This window comes from Bos javanicus, chromosome 27 (genome assembly GCF_032452875.1).
Source record: "Bos javanicus breed banteng chromosome 27, ARS-OSU_banteng_1.0, whole genome shotgun sequence".
NCBI classification, from domain to species: domain Eukaryota; kingdom Metazoa; phylum Chordata; class Mammalia; order Artiodactyla; family Bovidae; genus Bos; species Bos javanicus.
This window is the reverse complement of record NC_083894.1, coordinates 5,918,965-5,940,031: the sequence shown is the minus strand read 5'-3', so window position 1 is coordinate 5,940,031 and position 21,067 is coordinate 5,918,965. Positions and strand designations below refer to the sequence as shown.

General features: G+C 43.6%; 1 protein-coding gene across 5 annotated transcripts in view; it reads right to left on the bottom strand.

Annotated features, from left to right (window-relative positions):
- The window catches only part of MCPH1 (microcephalin 1), a 232,250-nt gene that overhangs the window by 146,941 nt on the left and 64,242 nt on the right, over positions 1-21,067 (bottom strand). For 4 of the 5 annotated variants that reach the window (XR_009733964.1, XM_061404069.1, XM_061404068.1 and 1 more), the window contains 2 exons: positions 16,808-16,845; positions 14,431-14,593 (listed from right to left, as the gene is read on the bottom strand). The exons of the other annotated variant lie outside the window; for it this stretch is intronic. Coding sequence is in view for 3 of the 4 variants with exons in the window: in XM_061404069.1 (XP_061260053.1) it covers positions 14,431-14,593; positions 16,808-16,845 (201 nt within the window). In the remaining variant the exon portion in view is untranslated. The remainder of the gene's footprint in view (positions 1-14,430; positions 14,594-16,807; positions 16,846-21,067) is intronic. 5 annotated transcript variants of the gene reach the window in all.

Below are 21,067 nucleotides of genomic sequence, written 5' to 3'. Positions count from 1 at the left end.
GCAAATTGTGAAAGGGATCTTAGGTTGCACATGAAAAACTCAATGATTCCAGATGATTCACTGCTGGTGTTAATAACCACAACTACAATAGGAAGCTGATGTAACTGACTTGAGAGCATTACTAATTGGCTTGAAACCATTTATTAACATTCACAATGTCTTAGTGTAATTGTAATATTGTTTATTCCTAGTTTCTAAATAGCCAGGCTAATCAATCATTGTTTTTGGACTTGTCTCCAGACCATACCACCTACCATACACAACTGTTAAACTCAACTGCATTTTGGGACTAAGAACAGAGTGTGAACACAGCAGCCAAGGGGAAAAAATGGGGGTGTCTGCTCTATGGGAAAAGTCAACAATACTCTTTGAATACAAAGAACTTCATATGTATAAAATGCCAATTAAGTAATTAAAATTCAAATCTGATGGTTTAGAAACTTGTGCCACAGATTTAATCCAAGGGAATCTAGTTGATTTCAAACAGGTTGAAAGTATATCTATTTTCTCCTTTAATTATTGAAAAGAAATAATTAAATTAAATAATTAAATAAAATTAAACTTTCTGCCCTTCCATCTCCAGTAGTCATGCACCGATGTGAGAGTTGGACCCTAAAGAGGGTTGAATGTGGAAGAATTGATGCTTTCAAACTGTGGTGTTGGTGAAGACTCTTGAGAGTCTCTTGGACTGCAAGGAGATCCAACCAGTCCCTCCTAAAGGAAATCAGCCCTGAATATTCATTGGAAGGACTGATGCTGAAGCTGAAGCTCCAACACTTTGGCCACCTGATGCCAAGAGCCGACTCACTGGAAAAGACCTTGATGCTGGGAGACACTGAAGGCAGGAAAAGGGGACAACAGAGGATGAGATGGTTGGATGGCATCATCGATTCAATGGACATGAGTTTGAGCAAACTCTGGGAGATAGTGAAGGATAGGGAAGACTGGCGTGCGGCAGTCCATGGGGTCGCAAAGAGTTGGACATGACTGAACAACTGGAAAACAACAACAATCCTTCCCCACATCAATTGGGGTTAAAAACAAAACACATACAACCCTTTGTTGTAAGAGTCCGTGGAGACACAGAAACATATATTCAGCGTTTGCAAATTTCTTCTTTCTTATCCAAGAGTAACAAAACTGGTCACTGCTAATTTTTAAAATTTTAAGCTAATAACAGAACTATAAAAATAAAATTATATTTTACTCATCAGATCTCATAGATTCTTTACCTCGGTTATAAGAGTAATTGATTTTCCTCAAACAATAAAACCTTAAGAGAATTTGCTACTGGGTCCATTGCTTTGCCTTTTTCTAGAAAGAATAATGATATTTACGCTTTTTCCCACAAAGAGACAGTTATCATGTACCGTTTAACACAGAACCCAGGCAAGTGGGTTAAACCAATGCCCATCTCTTTACAGGTCTGTGACAAGAGGCAAGTTAGTTAACCTTTTTATCATATGAAAATATATTATTATAGATTACAAAAATACACATGTAGTTAATGAAAGTGCTGTGGCAATAAAGTTGTTTCTAGATTAAGCTTCAGGATAAAAAACTGCGGCTATCAACAGTGTAACTTGTAATAACCATGTAATAGGATGCTTAAGTCCTGAACACTTTAGAGCCAGAAAACAGAGGAGGTCTGGTCTCCCAGAAAGACCAACTTGAACTGGCTAAGTTTCAAGGCAACGATGTTTGCTCCAAAGTAAGTACTTCCAACACATCTCAGAACACCAAGAAATGTTTTCTATAATGCCATCAAGTCACTTAAAAAAAACAAGCCTGTCCAGTAGTCTGCCTTGGTGAGGCAACTTTCCACGGGATTTTAAAATTGAGGTGAAATTCACATAATACACAAGTAACCATTTTAAAGTGTCCGGCCCAGTGGCATTTAGTTCATTGTTGTGCAATCACCACCTCTTTCTAGTTTTGAAACTTCTGGGTCAGGCCAGGGATACACCCCGTACCCATTAAGTGATTACTCCTCATCCTCTTCTCTCTTCCAGCCTGGTTAACTGCTAATCAGCCTTCTGTCTAAGGACCTTCCCCTTTCAGGTCCATCATACGAAAGGAATCTTTCAATATGTGATCTTCTGGCTTCTTTCATTTGGCTTCAAGGTTTCAAGATTTGAAGGGAGACTAGCAACAGGTGTCAAAAACACAAGCTTGTTTAATAACAGTAAATGAGTACCGAGTGTTCCCTGGACATGGCCTGCCTTACTTGTCATGCAGCTGGGCAACGGCAAGGCTGGGAACAAAAGTCACTCTTACCCATTAATCTTTTCAAAACACAAAGAGGTGGTGTGCAGTCACACAAAGAATATCAAAGTTTAAGGAAGCAAAAAATCAAAATATCCTCTAGGCTACCTCTGGAATTAGATGCCAGAAAGTCCATGGCCTATGGATGGAGGAAAAGCTGAATTCAAACCTCAAATTCACCATTTGCAAGCACTGTGACTGTGAGCAATCTATTAGAAATGCTCAAGTCTCAGTTTCCACTTTGAAACATTGAGACTATCAATAGTATAACTTTCAATAACCATGATGGGAAAGATTGAAGGCAGGAGGAGAAGGGGATGACACAGGGTGAGATGGCTGGATGGCATCACCAACTCAATGGACATGAGTTTGAACAAACTCCAGGAGATGGTGAAGGACTGGGAAGCCTGGCGTGCTACAGTCCATGGGGTCACAAAGAGTCGGACATGACTCTGAACCACAACACTGACAAGCTGAGCATACGCAGGTCTCCCAGCAAGGCAGCCCCACACCTTCACTTTTCTGTGTGACCAACATCATACACATTCTCAGACACGCCCACTGGGCACCAGCTCTCCCCTGTGTGGTCCTGAGACCAGCAGCCAAAACATCATGTTGGGGCAAATGAAGAACCCGAGACCCAGACCCACGGAGTCAGAATCTGCACTTTAATAAGAGCCTCAAGTGATTCACAGGTGTTTAAGGTTTGAAAAGCATGGCTTCAGATGTCTCAAAAAAGGGGGTGGGGGCATGGCAGGAAACCCAAAACTTAACACAACCTATTTAACCAAAACAAAAAAACAAGCAATAAAGTGCTAAAAATAAGTAGCTAAGAATTCTTCTCCCTTTTGTAAGAGATATTAACTTGACAGAGACTAAATACCAGATGTGAAGAGGAAAACAGAAGCTACATGTTGATATGTACTTGAACGTTCTTACGAAAATGTCTGGCTATATCACATGCAGGCACTGAAGTTAAGATTTATTCTGCTTATATTTTACCCAATCTTTTCCAGGCTGCGAAAATGAAAACGGGTTATTCTTGGATTTCAAAGCTTAACTGCTCACAATGAGCCACTTTTTACATATTGCTCAGTAGAGAGCCTGGTGACCCGGAATTTCACCAGGGTACTTAAATGTGAAGTCCAAACATCTTTATAAAAAACACAAGCTCTACTTTTCTTATCAAAACGAAAACAAAGAAATAAATATAACACATTCCAATGTAACTAAAATAAACAGCAGAAACATCACTGTATGAAAACAAAGCAGAAATTATTATTACCATCTCTGATAATAAACCAAATATTATGGCTACTAAGAGCAATCACTGTTTTTTGTTCTTTCTGTGAATTTGAGTTATAAGATGGTTTTCCTTAAATGAGCATCAGGTCATCTTATTTTCATGAATCTTAACAAGAAACACACGAACTACATGGGCACTTCTGTAATTTATAATGATGCACAATCTTTTTAAATGACATTTTTAGCTCAGAGGCTTCAAGAAATTCCAAGACTTTTAAAAGAAATAACAGTATGTTTAGTCACCCCATCTGCTCACTCATTCATTCTGCTACAAAGTACTGTGCCTCACGCCCCAGCCCGAGTCCTGGGCCACGTGAGACAAGACAGGCACAGCCTCTGTCCTCAAGAGCTTGTGGTCACTAAACCCCCGGTGTCTGCCACACAGGCGCTGCTGTCCACCTGAAACAGCCCTGGCCTGGTCCTAGACTCTTGTGCCAAGGAGGGTATGGCCAAAACTCTCTCATGGGATTTACTACCAAAAATACTGCTCACAGTTTAACAGAAATGTTTTATTTCAAGAAGGCATCCATGGATTGAAGGCAAAAGGAGAGGAGGGCAGCAGAGGATGAGATGGTTGGATGGCATCACCGACTCAATGGACATGAACTTGGGTGAACTCTGGGAGAAAGTGAGGGACAGGGAGGCCTGGCATGCTACAGTCCATGGGGTTGCAAAAAGTCAGACACAACTTATGACAACAACAACAAAAGGAAAAAAGTCCTGTGCATAAATTAACACTTATGTATTAGTCTCTCTTATTTTGTTATCACCCAGTGAAACCAAATGAGCAACACATGGCTGCTCCTTGGAAGACACACTATGACAAACCTAGATGGCATGTTAAAAAGCAGAGTCATCACTCTGCCAACAAAGGTCCCTATAATCAAAGCTGTGGCTTTTCCAGTAGTCATGTACGGATGTGAGAGCTGGATAAAGAAGGCTGAGCACCGAAGAATTGGTGCTTTTGAACTGGAAAAGACCCTGATGCTGGGAAAGACTGAGGGCAGGAGGAGAAGGAGGCAACAGAGGATGAGATGGTTGGATGGCATCACTGACTCAATGGATATGAGTCTGAGCAAACTCCGGGAGAAGGTGACGGACAGGGAAGCCTGGCGTGCTACAGTCCAGGGGGTCACAAAGAGTTGGACACAACAGAGCGACTGAACAGCAACAATGAAACCAAGATAAACTACCTATAGGCAACAAAGTCGGTGGAGATGTGCTTCTCTAGTCACTGAAGGCCTCTCAGAGGCTGTGTGATACGGCACGTAGCAGGCAGCCCGTGAGGAAGGCAGGAAGGACCTCGTGAAGACAGAAGCATCTCCTCCTGCCCCACTTCACGAGAGCCCATGACTGCGTTTGTGTGTCTCAAGTCTGTGAACGCCCTGAGAACGACCAGTGCTTGATAGATTATCAGGTTATGCAAATTTAATATTCAAGCACAGCATTATCTGTTTTTGCAAAAGAATACAGATCAATTCAAAAGAACTAAGATGTAGATCTATCATGCCATCTAAGGCAAGCTGCTAGTTCAGCTGCAAAATCACTTTTACGTATGTCTTATTCTCTGGTAAAGAAGAGCTGAGAAGGTTTTCTGTAGGGAACCTTCCAGGGCAATGAATTTTAGGAGAAACTCATCATGTGGATCACACATAGTAAGCGTCAGGTAGCAAAGTGTTGTCAATTTTGTTTTGAAAGACATTACAACGGTTTTTAAAACTCCAGTACTTCTTCCATCAGCTCTCTTCAAAATGCCACTATTCCCAAAATGTCAAAAAGCCCAATTCACAGAGGGGACTCGTGCAGAGATGAAGAGAGGTTAAGTCTGATGCTCTGCCCAGTTCTATGTCCGAGAGACGGTGAGGGACACGGAAGCCCAGCGTGCTGCAGTCCACAGCGTCTCAAAGAGTCCAACATAGTGACCGAACAATAAGGATGCTCTGTGGCAATCTACGGTGACTCAGGTTAGAGCTCAGAAACATTACAGTATGGCAGTTCACAGAGTTCCCAAGGTCACTGACAGACGTTGTGATGACGGAGGGCTGAATCTCATTTTCGAAAAGTCCCAGAGAATGAAATCACAGCTGCATTTTCTGATGAAAACCTCAGGGTAAAACTTTTGTGCTGTTGCTGAAGGAGAGCACTGCTTCCTTGGGACACCAGAGACACAGAGGAGTCTAGGGATTCAATGGGAAGTTGCAAAGGTTAAATAATGAAGATGTAACTTTAGGTATAACTGAAGCTTTTTCTGAAACTGAGCTTTGAATTTGTGATTCAGTTCCACGGGGACTAAGTGGAGATCCTAGAATTCTCAAGCATAAAGCAATGAAGAGATAATGTGAGGTTCGGGAAAGTTAAGAACTAGCACTTCTGCTTGGCTGCCCCAAGTTAAGCAAAATAAAATAGAAACAGTGAGAGCCCTGAAGGCCGTGTTTTGAAACGGATGGGCACTAAACAGGATGGGGTCGCTGGGTCTTTCTCAGGTGTAGCCTTATGCAGTCACACTGCTTGCCGAATACAGAGACCTCTGCTTTTACATACAGAATCTTTATCTAGTATCCCCCTCCCTCCTAATACTTTGGCCACCAGATATGAAGAACTGACTCAGTGCAAAAGACCCTGATGCTGAGAAAGACTGAAGGCAGGAGGAGAAAGGGGCAACAGAGGATGAGATGGTTGGATGGCATCACTGAATCACTGGACGTGAGTTTGAGGAAACCTTGGGAGTTGGTGAAGGACAGGGAAGCCTGGGGTGCTGCAGTCCACGGGGTTGCAAAGAGGTGGACACAGCTTAGTGACTGAACAACAATGAGCTGATAGGTCCCCTTTCAATCTGTCCGCAGTGGTGAGGCTGCGGGCAAGCCCGCTCCTCCAGCGTGGGATGGGCACACCTGGTGGGCCGAGAGGATGGTGGATGGGGTGCCGGAGTCCTGCAGGCCGCCACTTCCCGGGGCCCCAGAGAGGGGTCGGGCACTTTTTAGGAACCACAAGGGAAAGGAGCAGGGAGGCAGGCTCTGTGTCAGTCCTCAAACAGAACCCATTATTTTAACAAGAAAAAATGTCAGAGTAGGTGTGCTTTGAGATGACTGCTTCTACCCAGTGCCTTAGGGTAGCATCTTTATCAACACTGTTTCAAAAAGTCAATCCTGATATCCAAGTCAGAAGGGCTACTTTTCCTAGTGTCTTCACCACTAAACACAACAGTGTTTATTATCTCACGGGGTCCAGGAGACACAGGATGTGAAAATGCTTTTTAAAATGTGAGTACTTCATCAAAATATAATCTCTGGCACAGTCAAAATGGCTTTGGAATCAAATCAAGGAAGATCTGAAGACCCGAGGTGGAGCTCTCACATCATCAGCGCCTTACGGCCAATAAATGTTTGCTAAAGAATGCAGGAAAACAGCTCAGAATCCCGGGCCACAGGCACACTGCATAAAGTACATTCTGTCTAAAAATGATTCAGGGTTAATCCACTCACTTCAGGTTTATAAAGAAAGCAGAGAAGACAGTTTCAGGATGGATTCCTCCTGAGCAGTCTCAGGAGGGCAGGGATGTACCAGGGAAAAGGCCGGATTCCAGTCTGGTTTCAGCACTGGCTGTTATCTCAGAAGGGTGACTAAGCATTCTTCCAAGCGACAGGACAGGCTTGGGCTGCAGGAACTATGTTTCATTCTTCTTCAGACAGTTGACCCTGCGCTCACCCTAATAACGTACATCTCTCAGATGCACCGCCTACTGAGGTCAGTGTGGAAAAGCCCAAACGGAATCACCGTATTTCAAGACAACTGACCTGTCAGGACATCATGTTTTGATTTGTGACACCCTTGACTATGAAGTGCTTCTCTACTCTTCTGTTAAGAGTTACAGTGCCTTGAAATTTGGCTGCAAGACTGATTAAGCTTCTAAGCCCTGAATTTGCTATAAGAGAGTTAGCTTTAAGAGTCCCCATCAAGCTTTACTCAAAAGCAGTCAGAATCAACACTTTCTAACCTGAACACAGAGGCTGAGTCATTCCTGTGTGTGTCTGAAAGGGGAACAGAGCAGCGTGTACTGGAAACAGAGGGGAGAAGAAGTCGCGGGTCCCCCTCTCCTGGGACAGAGGGCACACAGGTGGGGTGGAATTCAGGTAACGCCAGGAAGAGTGAGGCAGACACCAAATACGTGAAATACGCTTTTTCTAGAGAATTCAAGGAGCCCCACACTTAAACAAAATATAGCAAATTAGTGTAAAGGGACACTCCGGTAAAACCAATTTCTCTCTTTTTCTTTTGTGTTACTTCCTGTCCCTCTTGAACAGGACACAGGCCTACATTTCTATGTTTCTGACAGACAACTCCACCATGAAGCAGGAAAAAAGTTACTTGCTTTGCTGAAAACAGCAGAGTGAACAGTGGAAGTAGGAACTGCTGTAAACAAGCTGAAGCTGCCAACATGGTTTTCTCATACACACACACACAAAAGATTAAGTAAAAGTCCAAACTGAATTGTGTTATAAAATCACCATAATTTTTTGGATATGATAAACCAGGCCACATACAACCATCTAATTTTAAAGAGCTGTTAGAATTCTCCTTTACAAAAAATTTCCAGAGAATACCACACAAACCCTGAAATAAAAACATTCCCAGTGATGTTTTTCTTGGAGGCAAGTTGATCGCGCTCGCCAAAAGGAATATTTTAAGAATCCCCCAAATTGCATTGGGGACAAGCAGAACGGAGGCAGACCACAGGGAGAGAGTCGTTCCTTTTACACAAAGATATGAGATCCTTCAGTAAGCGTGTGGATTCTTCTAGCACCGACCTGAACAGAAGCCGCCACCTGCGAAGCTCCTGTCCAGAGTCACGAACAAGTCGCTGACAGTTGTGCTGTGCATTAAGCGTTAGAAACTACCCTGTGTGGCTCTGTAAACAGCAGGGGCGACTTCTGTCTCTCAGAACAACTTACCACGTTTGTTTGCTTCAATTTTTTTAGAAAATCAAAGGAAGCCATTCAAGAATCAGGGAGCATGTCTGTCTTATTTAAGATGGAGTTGAGTTGTACAGGGAAAGGGGTTCAGTTCATGTCTACGGTATTTTTCAAGGCCTTCATCTATAAGCATCAGTGAACACGTCACAACCTCCCCCCTCGCCCACTAGAGGAAGCCTCTGAGTCATCACAATTACATGACCAGGCATTTTTCTTTAAGCCGCAGTGTATCCTGTGCTTTTCGGTTTCCCAGGGGGTGGTGTTTTCCACGAATAGGGAGGGTTTGTGCATCATTGGGAAGCTGTTTGCATAGACATGAATTCCAAAACTATCTTTGGAACCTGAGAGCAACCGCTCGGAGGAACAGTACTCTGAAGGTTTTGGAGAAGATCAGCACCACCGTGCCTTCAGGTGAAGTGGGCTCTCAGGCACACTGAAATCCTCTGGTCGGCCTCTGGATCAGGAAAGATGCTACTCTTGGGTCCCTGTAAGGATGGAGGCAGACGCGCCCCCTCACCGCCTCCACTGCCCACCCAGACCATTCCCATTTCCAGCCTCCCTCACTTGGTCCTCGACCAAGTGCTCGCTTGTCCAGAGCAAGTGCCTTTGGTCAATTTTAGGGTTAATGTACTCTTTCCCTGTACAAGGCTGTGGGGACAGGATGTAGCAGTTGATTTTTACAGTTCTTGCAGGAGGTTACTAAGTTATTTCTGTTGTAAGGCTAACGTGTTAAATCCCTACTTTTTTCAGTTGCTGCAAGGAGCACCACACATCTTTAACTCTTAGCTTTCACGTGATCCTATGAAGGACATCCTGTCACTGGGTGTGTCTTACAAAGGAGGAGCCGCAGCTCAGGGAGATGGGACATCTTCCCTAAGGTTGCCTGGTGGAAAAGGTTCCCGGCACCCGGGCGGCTCAGCAGCCTCTGTCTCATTTTCCCTTGTTGTTGTTCCTCACTAAGTCACGTCTGACTCTTTGTGACCACGTGGACGGCAGCATACCAGGCTTACCTGTCCTTCACTATCTCCTGGAGCTTGCTCAAACTCATGTCTCTTGAGTCAATGATGCCTCAGATCTTGTCCACTGTTGCCCCCTTCTCCTCCTGTCCTCAGTCTTTCCCAGCATCAGGGTCTTTTCCAATGAGTCAACTCTTTGCATGAAGTGGCCAAAGTATTGGAGCTTCAGCTTCAACATCAGTCCTTCCAATGAATATTCAGGACTGATTTCCTTTAGGATGGACTGGCTGGATCTCCTTGAAGTCCAAGGGACTCTCAAGAGTCTTCTTGAACACCACAGTTCAAAAGCATCAATTCTTCAGTGCTCAGCCTTATTTAGGGTCCAACTCTCACATCTGTACATGGAAAACCACAGCTTTAACTAGACAGATCTTTGTCAGCAAAATGATGTCTCTGTTTTTTAATATGTGCCCTAGGTTGGTCATAGCTTTTGTTCCAAGGAGCAAGCATCTTTTAATTTCATGGCTGCAGTCACCATCCTCAGTGATTTTGGAGCCTAAGAAAATAAAAGTCTGTCTCTGTTTCCATTGTTTCCACATCTCTTTGCCATGAAGTGATGGGACCGGATGCCATGATCTTAGTTTTTTGAATGCTGAGATTCAAGCCTCCTTTTTCACTCTCCTCTTTCACTTTCATCAAGAGGCTCTTTAGTTCTTCTTCTCTTTCTGTCATAAGGGTGGTGTCATCTGCGTATCTGAGGTTGTTGATATTTCTCCCGGCAATCCTGATGGCAACTTGTGCTTCATCCAGACTGGCAATTCACATGATGTACCATTTTTTCTGGGGATGATTAACTTTAAACTCTCCAACGTGGGGGCAGCAGGGTAGCTCACCATTTCACTGGCCTGTACTTATTATTCTTTAGGGGAAACTGATGGGAACCGCCACACAGAGCAAGCACATATGGATTTATGTGTGTGTACAGACGTACAATGAAACTGCATTTTCAGTGAAGTCATTTTCACTCCATCCTCTCCCTCTGAACAGCTACCTGTGTACTCCAGTCTTCTTAGTAGAAGGCATTGGATGTATGAGATACTAGACAAGTACAATACATAAACCTGTCAGAAGTCCTATCTTCCAGAAGAACTGGTGGCTTAATTAGTGGCTTAATAAGGGCAAAATTCTATTAAATTTCTAAGAAACTGCTTTACCACTGTTTGAAATCATTATGTGTGCTGTGCTTAGTCACTCAGTCATGTCCGACTCTTTGTGACCCTATGGACTGTAGCCCACCAGGTTCCTCATCTGTGGGATTCTCCAGGCAAGAATACTGGAGTAGGTTGCCATACCCTCCTCCAGGGGTTCTTCCCAACCCAGGGATCGAACCGAGGCCTCTCACATTCCAAGCAGATTCTTTACCATCTGAGCCACCAGGGAAGCCGTGAAATCATCATACTGGCAGGTAAAATGTGCTGCTTAAAATGTTAATCGAATGCTGTCCTGCACTGTCTTGCTAGTGTTAAAACCCTGACTGAGGCAGGCTCCTGGCTTCAGCAGTAACACAGCCCCGCCCCAGCCTTGCCTTTGCTCGAGTCTTGGGGGTCCACAGCCGACCCTCCCCTGTGGCTCAGCCTTGCTCTGGGCCAGCACCGTGGGTGAGCTCTGCGTCAGGAAGAACACGCACAGTTTGGGGATGGCTGGAGGCCCAGGGTGACCGACTCTAGTCTTTCTGTGAGCAACTCTTTAGTTTTTTCTCAGTGAGCTCTATTTTTGACCAGTCTGTCTCCTTGCTTACAATGACCAAACCCTGTTCTGAAAGATTAAAAGTCCCACATGCAGGTGTAGACAGGATCCCTTCCAGAGGGGAGGGAGGGAGACCTTTGAGGGAGAACCTGGCCCAGGCACCCTCCTCCTGGAGCTCCCTCAAGTCTTGGGCTCCTCAGCACGCAGATGCATCACACCAGGCTCCGCATCTCACATGGCCTTCCTCCTTCTGGGTCTTTCTAAACTTTTGGAAAGCCTGCCCTTATAGAATTCAAATCAAAGTCATCAGCCAGAGATACAGTAGTGTTATGCAGCCCTTGTGGAAATAACGCATCGGCATTATCGTGAGACCAGGCAGAAGGGCCCTGCAGCTATCCGTGGAGGAGTCCCAGGGGTTTGTGACCTGCCGCGGAGACAGGTGCTTTACAGGTGCAGTGACAGTAATGACCTCGAGATGGGAGGTGCTCTGGATTATCTGGGGGGCTCGAGAGACCACAAGGGTCCCAATGAACGAATGATGGAGGCAGGAAGTCAGAGACATGACCAGGGAAGCAGAGGCTGGTGACATCACGGCTGGAAGGGGCTGTGAGCCACGGGCCGTGGGCGGCCCACAGAAACTGAAGAGGGCAGGAAGCAGGAGTTCTCTCAGAGCCTCTGGCAGGGACAGAGCCCCACAACACCTGGCCGTGAGTCCAGGAAGCCTGTGCAGACTGCTGACCTCGGAGGCTATGAGAAGACAGGTCAGGTGTGGGGGGAGGGGGGCGGTTAGCCTCTAAATTTGTAGTAATTTAACACGGCCAAAGGACATGAACACAGTACCACGGACCCTGCGGGCATGTGCCTCCAGTTCTGTTCTTTGCTTTCTAAACTGTCCCAGCTGTGCTGTCCCCTGCTTCCCACATACACATCTGAGAGTCAGCCTGTGTGTCGTCAGTGAAGTCTGTGAGTGTGAGCAGGAACATATTAAGTCTGCAGAGTACTTTAGGGGAGAGGGCCTTTGAACCACACTGAGTCTTCCAGTCCTTGGGCCCGATACGTCTCTGATGTTTCCAATCTTCCAGGCCACAGAGTCTGCACATCCCTTTCTGTTACATTTATTAAACTTAAGTATGTCAATGTTGGGGCTTCCCCCGTGGCTCAGAGGTAAAGAATCTTCCTGCCAATGCAGGAGACCTGGGTTCGATCCCAGGGTTGGAAAGATACCCTGGAGGAGAAAATGACAACCTATTCTAGCATCTTTGCCTGAAGAATCTCATGGACAGAGGAGCCTGGCCACAGTCCAGGGAGTCACAAAGAATCAGACACAAGTGAGCAACTAAACACCACCACCATCTTCGTATTGACCTTGTACTACAGAATCCTTGTTTGCCAACAATTTGCTGAACTCACTTATTAATCCTGAGAGCTTTCTGGTGGATTTGTTGCAGTTGTCTACACAGACTCTCATGTAGTCTGAGAACAGAGATGGCTCCCTCTTTTCCCCTCTATAACCTAAATGCCTTTTATTTCCTTTTCTTGGCTTATTATTGCACTTACACTTAGTCTGCTCACTAAGTCACCGTGGGCAAGGCTCCTCCCCTTGGGCAGGAAGGTCCAGGCAGGCAGTCCTGTCTGAGCACAGGAAGTTTATCAGATAACATGTTTCACTTCCCGCCTTGCTCATGGATAGCAGTTAATCCCACAGAGAGAGGTTAATTTCACACACAGTGGCCTGATGTTAAATGCACACCTGGCTGCGTTTCTACATGTGATTAGTGGTGGAACCCTGGCAGGATTTGGGGCAGAAATGGGGGCACCCAGGCAGGGCTCCCTGTGCCTGGCAGCAGGGAGGGCGAGCCCTCATGCCCGCACCCTCCGCTGGCTCTGCGTTCCAGGAGGACAAGCTGGTATAGAACAGAGCGCAGCTGCCTGGCCTCATAAAAGATAATGTCTTCCTCTGACACATGAGGGAAGGAAGAGGTGACTGATAAACAGAGACACTGTGAATTGGAGAGAAAGCAAACAGGATATTCATTCACAGAGGCTGGAGCTATTAATGACATTGCATACAAAGAAATGTGGACCAGTACTTGTATATAATTAAGTAAGGCAATTCCTAATTGTTGCCTAGACAAACAGGACTTTGTGGGGGGAATTCCAGCCTTTTCCACTTCATGACTCCAACCACTAATATCTTAAACCTCACACACCAGAGAGAGATGCAGGTTAAATCATAACAAGGGAAAAAGACCAGAGCTGAAGTTGGAAATATATCTGCTGTTTATTTGCATATTATAATTCTACCGGCTTAAATTAACAGAGCATTCCCAGGTGGCTCAGTGGCAAAGAATCTGCCTGCAATGTAGGAGATGCAGGTTTGATCCCTGGGTTGGAAAGGTCTCCTGGAGAAGAAAACAGCAACCCACTCTGGTACTCTTGCCTGGGAAGTTCCATGGATAGAGAAGCCTGGCGGGCTACAGTCCACGAGGTCACAAAAGAATTGGCAGGACTTAGTGACTAAACAACAACAGCAGTATAACACATGCTTGGGGGAGGAGAAGGGAGGCTGGGTACGTAGCAGATGTGAAATATTGACGCAAGTAACAAACGATGCTACCCTCATCAGACAGTAATGCTTTGGAGTGACCACGGGTTGTGGGTCAAAGTAAAAATAGAAAGAGTAAGAAACAATTTCAACTTCAAGAATAATGGGGAAAAAAATGACTTAAAAAAAAAAACCCCAAACTCTGCATTTAATACACAGAAATAAGGGCAAGTAATGTTATAGACAGACATGCATAGATAATAACATATCCAAACGGGATTAAACGAACATGTCTCTCAGTAAGTAGACCCATCTGTGAAAACAATCACGGAATTCCTTTGGCTTTTTAAACCATCGCTAACATAGGTCACATTAATTCTTGGTCAAGCACAGAAGAGCGAGCATTTGACTGTGAGAACGTGCACTGGGCGTTCTCCTTCCAAGTCTGCTCTAATCTTACATCTGCTCGTGGCCATGAGCTCTTTACCTGGAAACCTACCTGCTCGTCCTCCTGGGGACCATCAGAGCTGGAGGCGAGGACCATCAGAGGAGAGAGGGCAAGACTAACACGGACCAGCCGGCCACTCAGCCCGCAGCGAGAAACCGGGACGCGCATGCGCACTGTGCGGGCGCGGAGGCTTACCCACTCGAAGGACAGGATCCAGCAGCCGCGCGCTATGCCCAGCAGCACGCTCAGGGTGCGGCGAGGCTTCCCGGCCAGCACGTGCGTGGTGCTGCCGCACACCTCCTGCGCCAGCGAGAAGCCCTTCAGTCTGTTCACGACCTGGATCACCACGCTGTACTTTCTGTGAAGCGGCGAGAAAAATCAACACACGGTTGTTTTTTTCTGTGCATAAACATCAAGGGGATTACAATGAACTAAAATGTAAAAAAAACTAGGAAAAAATGTACACTGACTTCTTCTATGCTGCTTGTTTCCCTGCAATCCATAACTTGAAATCTGGGGGAAATAAATTTCAGATCTCAACTCCAACTGTCTGTTTTAGTGGCTAAGAAACAGCGGCCCCAAAGCTAAACACGGTTTCCCCAGGTGCTCGGCGGGGCCTGCCAGTTCCCTGCACCAGGCCTCCTCCACACCCAGACCCGGTCATGTGTACTTTTGAGTCCTGTCGGACCTAGTTTTTGCACTGTCAGAACCAAGATCCTCACTTATTTTATTTTAAAAATGAAACATTTATCAAGAGTCAAACATATAATTTTATAGGTCCTGTTTATTAAAACTTCAGGGCAAATTTCACAAAGCTCATCACTGTTTATCTTCTGATTTGTCATTCCATTAATGCCTTAAGTACCCTTTTTTCTCTTTAAATATTTCTCTTCCCTAACTTTCCAAATCACTCTTCATATTCCCTTTCTTCCTTTTACAATCACCTTCCTATCATGCCTTTAACTCGGACATGTTGCTTTTCCCCCTCTCTGCCAGCAGCTTTGGGAAATCCCTGCCAAAACATGAACACCATGTAGGCTTTCTGAGCCACACCATGACGTGCACAGTGAGTTAAGAAACTTCTCGTCTCCAAAAATTACATTCCAAAAGGAAGGAGGTAGTTTTGTCCATGATTACGCACATCGTCTCCAACTATCTCCTGCTTATATTATGGCATTTCTCAGTTATGATGATCTGGGCTTTGCCGATCACAAGACCTATTTCTTCACTTGTCAAATACAAGGCCTGACCTCTATCCTGGTGAGAATTTTCCAGGGATCCCCAGGGTATAGCAGATGGATGAGTCAGGACCGGACACATCACTTTAACCAGAGGATATGTGCTTATTGGAGTTGCTGAAAATATTTAAATTGGGGGAGGGGTACAAAATGCAAATAAAACAATAGCAAAAAGAAGTGAAAACCTCTAAGCCAGATGCTCTCTAGAAACCTGTTCCTGCATATCTATGATTTTGTCATTCCAAGTCTGGGAGCTTCTAGCTCTTCACTGGATGTGCTAATCAATAACAAGAATCTTTGCAAAACACGGCTAATCAATATAACCTTAGAACATATAAGTCTTGTTCTTAACTTCTGACAACAAGTATTTGTGGGGCAGGAATGAATCAAAAAGAGATTCAAAATGGCCTAAATGAAGAGTTTGATTTTCAAACCTTCGATTGAGAAAATGGCTATCAGTGTTTTTTTTGTTTTTTAAATTTGGGCAAAAATACAGACTTTTAAAAATGTTAGACCAATATTCAATTATTCGTTTCTGTACTAAACTATTTAGGATGACCAATGTATTTCACAAGACATAAACAGAACTTGTGAGCGTGTTCCTTTTCCACTAGATAACATGTGGGTTTTGAACGACCTTTTAACTTCATGCCACAGGTGGGACAGGATCCCGCCACCCAGAGTCTTGGAAGCATGCACTCTTTCTGCAGCCTATTTTTCCCTGAGATGTCCCAGTGTTTTGATGGATATCTTAAAGCCCTAAAACTTCTGCTATTTAAAAAAAGTTTTTTTCCTCTTTAAATAAAAATTAAAAAATCTGTTGCAAAGAATAAGGCACGGTATTTTTTTTGGATGTGCAACATTGTGCTAATGTTTAAGGGAGATGATAAGAGTGCGCTAGGGAGCTGTGAATGCTTCCACCAGATGTGCAGACAGCTTTTTTACCACGGTGGTAGAAAGCGTCCCACTAAAGCATTTCTTTAAGATCTTTAAGGGAAGCGGTTCCACCAGCGAGGCTCCACTTACAGGGCCTTCACGGGGTGGGGGTGGTGGACTCGCAGAGCCGTGCAGCACAAGACGAGCAAGAGGAACGGCAAATACTAAAACGCCTCTAAATGCCGTCCAAACCACTCAAAGGTCTTCGGTGCTGAACTGTTTACAGCCTTTTCACCACCTCTCTTATTTCCAGTGCTCTTCTGACTCCAGTGTTAATTACAGAGATCAACATGGACACAGCACAGACGTGAGGGCTGCCCAAGCACCCAGCACAGTTTATGAACGAAAAGTCCAAACTTTATATCGAGGAGAAAGTTATCAAAACAACGAGTACTTACTCAGATGGCATGCTTGTCATGACTAATGTTCTTGTTGGCTAGGGATGTCAAAAGAGAAGGAACAAAAAACAGTCAAAAATATAAAAAGTATTTTTCCCACAGAAATAAACTTTGTTTTCTGAAAAGTTACATCACTTAAAAGTAAACATTTAAGCATATATCAAAGGAAAAAAACTGTATATTCCTGGAAAAAAAAAAAGTAGCCCAAAAGATAGAAACTCAGATACTATCCCCAAACCAATCCAAAATAATCCAGGACATGAGGTAGAAGAGAAAAAACAGTTTCCCTCCAGAAATTCATTCTACCAGTTGCCTAGTGGGCCTCCACAAGTGCCAAACTGTTAACATGCTCCCAAGGAAGCAGAGCGTAAGAGAGACGTTTTTCTTGCAGGCTTAGAAACCATTTTTCCTGAGGCTTCTAGGCAACCATATTCTTGGTCTCAGATGTAAGTACACAATAATGGTCAAGCTTCTGCCACCTGCCTCAAGCAGATTCTTTCATCCCTTCCACACAAGAGCACAGATAATGGAACTGCTTATTTGTGTATTGGCATCTCCTATTAATTGGAACTGCAAATTTTTAAAAATAAAAATTTAAGAGTACTTTTTACTTATGCATGCTAGGAAGAATTAAATGTTTCAGAAATATATAATTAGACATATAAATTTCCCTGTAGTTCCACCAACTAGAAATGACTATTGTTTTATAATTCGATATATATTAGGGCAAATGTTCTTTTATTAAAAAAAATACCTTTATTTACTTTTGTCTGTGCTGGGTGTTCATTGTGGTACACAGGCTTAGTTGCCCTACATCATGTGGGATCGTAGTTCACCAACCAGGGATCAAACCTACATTTCCTGAATTGGAAGGCAGATTCTTTTTTTTTTTTTTAATTTAACTTTACAATATCGTATTGGTTTTACCATATATCAAAATGAATCTGCCACAGGTATACATGTGTTCCCCATCCTGAACCCTCCTCCCTCCTCCCTCCCCATACCATCCCTCTGGGTCATTCCAGTGCACCAGCCCCAAGCATCCAGTATCATGTATCAAACCTGGACTAGCGACTTGTTTCATATATGATATTATACATATTTCAATGCCATTCTCCCAAATCATCCCACCCTCTCCCTCTCCCACAGAGTCCAAAAGACTGTTCTATACATCAGTGTCTCTTTTGCTGTCTCGTATACAGGGTTATTGTTACCATCTTTCTAAATTCCATACCTGGAAATAGAACTGCCTTATGATCCAGCAATCCCACTGCTGGGCATACACACTGAGGAAACCAGAATTGAAAGAGACACGTGTACCCCAATGTTCATCGCAGCACTGTTTACAATAGCCAGGACATGGAAGCAACCTAGATGTCCATCGGCAGATGAATGGATAAGAAAGCTGTGGTACATATACACAATGGAGTATTACTCAGCCATTAAAAAGAATACATTTGAATCAGTTCTAATGAGGTGGATGAAACTGGAGCCTATTATACAGAGGAAGGCAGATTCTTAACCACTGGACCACCAGGAAGTCCCCCTAAATGTTCTCTTTATTTAAAACACAAACAGGAATGCACCCTATTCTTACACTCTTTCAGGTCATGTGATGTGCCTCAAATGGAATCAGCTGCTCAGTATAACCTCGAAACCATCATGGCACACAAAGCAGTGCCTTGAATGGTCCTATGAATGAATGAGAAGGAACCAAAGGTGCCCAAAGGACCCAGGGGGACACATGGGGACGCAAGGGCCTCTGTGCCACACGGGGCTACTGAGAGACAGTGAAGGAAGAGACAAGGTGAATGAAAAGCATACTCGGAGGAAGACCTCAGAAACGGCACATGAGCTAGCCAACAATGGACAGCCAAGATCCTGTGTTTTTAGTTTCCCTTCAGAACATCCTTTGTCAGCTCTCCTCTGTCCTGGATACAAGTGGAACATGAGCATGGCTCCCTGGTCTGAGTCTGGAGACAAGACCTTTATGCAGGAGTAAGATTCTGGCTTCAGTGTCATCCTAGAATGACGACTACACAGAGCCAGTGACATGGCCAACCCCAAGTAAAACCCCGCGGAGGTCATTCCAAAGCATTTAGTTTCTTCTGGGGACCCATCCAGAAGCAGCCTGTAGGACGTCATCAGTGAGAAGTGCTCATTCCTAGAATGAAGGCGTGAAGAGGGGCAGGCAGAGGAAGCTCTCCTGACTTCTGATCACCGGGCTCCTTCTCTGTGACTGCACCTCAGGCTGCTTCTCTTTCTTACCTGCACTCACTCCCGGGAGCCCTCACATGACCTCAGGGCTTTCTGCAGGAGCAAAAACGCCTACAATCCCAACTTCACATTTCTAGCTGAGACCCATTCTGTGATGCCAAGACTCAGACTCTCCTCCTATCTGACATCTCCATCTGGAGGTCTAGTAAGGATCTCAGATGTGACATATCCAAAACTAAGCTACTGTTCTTTTCAGGAAATTATGCAAGAAAAAGAAATTCAAATTGTAAAGGAAGAAATCAACCTATCTCTCTTCACAGATGAGAAGATCTTACAGGCAGAAAACTCTATGAAGAAACCATAAATAAATGTTAGGACAAATGAATTTAGCAAAGTGGCAGGAAACAAAAAAAGCACAAAACTTATTTGTATTTCTATACCTTAGTAATGAACAATCAGAAAAGGAAACTAAGAAACCAATTCCATTTATTAGCACCAAAAATAATAAAATACTTAGGAATAAATTTAACAAAGATGAAGCAAGCTTTGTACACTGAAAATTTTTTTAATTGCTAGAAGAAATCAAAGATGACCTAAATAAATGGAAAGACAGTCTGTGTTCATGAATTGGAAGACTTAATATTATTGATGACAATACTTGCCACAGCAGATTCAATGCAATCTCTACCAAAATTCCAATGGCAATTTTTGTAGAAATGGAAAAATCCATCCTAAAATCCATATGGAATTCCAAGGAAACACAAATAGCCAAAACAATCTTGAAAAAGAACCACAAAATGGAGATCTCACACTTCCTGATTTCAAAATTTATTACAAAATTACAGTACTCAAATTGTATACTACTGCACAGGGATAGATGTGAATACAGAATTGAAAGTCTGGAAATAAACCCTCACATCTATGGTCAACTATTTTTGACAAGGTTGCCAAGATTGTTCATGGATAGTCTCTTCAACAAATGATGCTGAGAGAACTGGATAACCACATATGAAATAAACTGGATCTTTACCTTACACTGTAGAAAAAAATTAACTCAAAATGAATCTAATTTGAGAGCAGAAGCTATAAAACTCTTGGAAGAAAACACAGGGAAAAATATTCATGACACTGGTTCCTTAAATTATGGCATCAAAAGCACAGGCAAAAAAGATATTAAATATTAAATAAATTGGACTTCATCAAAATTAACAACTTTTTTTGGCATCAGAAAACACTATAAAGACAGTGAAAAGATAACCCCAAAAATGGGAGAAAATATGTGCTAATCATACATTTGACAAGGGTTTAACATCCAGAATATATAAGAACTTCTACAACTCAACAAAAAAAGGACAACTCATTTTAAACATGGGCAAATAACTTGAATAGACATTTTTGCAAAGAAGATAAGCAAATGGCCCGTAGCACATGAAAATATGCTCTAAACCACTAGTCATTTGGGAAATTCAAATGAGATACCAGACCTAATGAGATACCACTTTATAGCTACGGCTGCTGCTGCTAAGTCGCTTCAGTCGTGTCCGACTCTGTGCAACCCCATAGACGGCACCACCAGGCCCTGCCGTCCCTGGGTTATAGCTACTAGGATGGTTATAATAACAACAACAACAATAAAACTCCCCCAAAACAGCAAGTGTTGATGAGGGTTTGTGCTGGAATATAAAATGATGCGGCCGCAGTGGGAAACATCTGGTGGCTCCTCAGAAAGTTAAACAGAGAATTACCAGAGGGCAAGCAGACTTACTCCTGGCAAACATCAAAATGAATCGAAAAACAAGGACTCATATACTTGTATGTGAATTTTCACCAGAGCCAAAAGGTGAAAACAACCCATGTCCATCGGTAGATAAAAGGATAGACAAAATTTGGAATATACATACAATGGAATATTATTCATCCATAAAAACAAATGAAGTTCTCATATATACAACATGGATGACTCTTGAAAACATGCTAAGAGAAAAAAAGCTAGATATAAAAGGATGCATACTATATAATTCTATTTACAAAATTTCTAGTAAA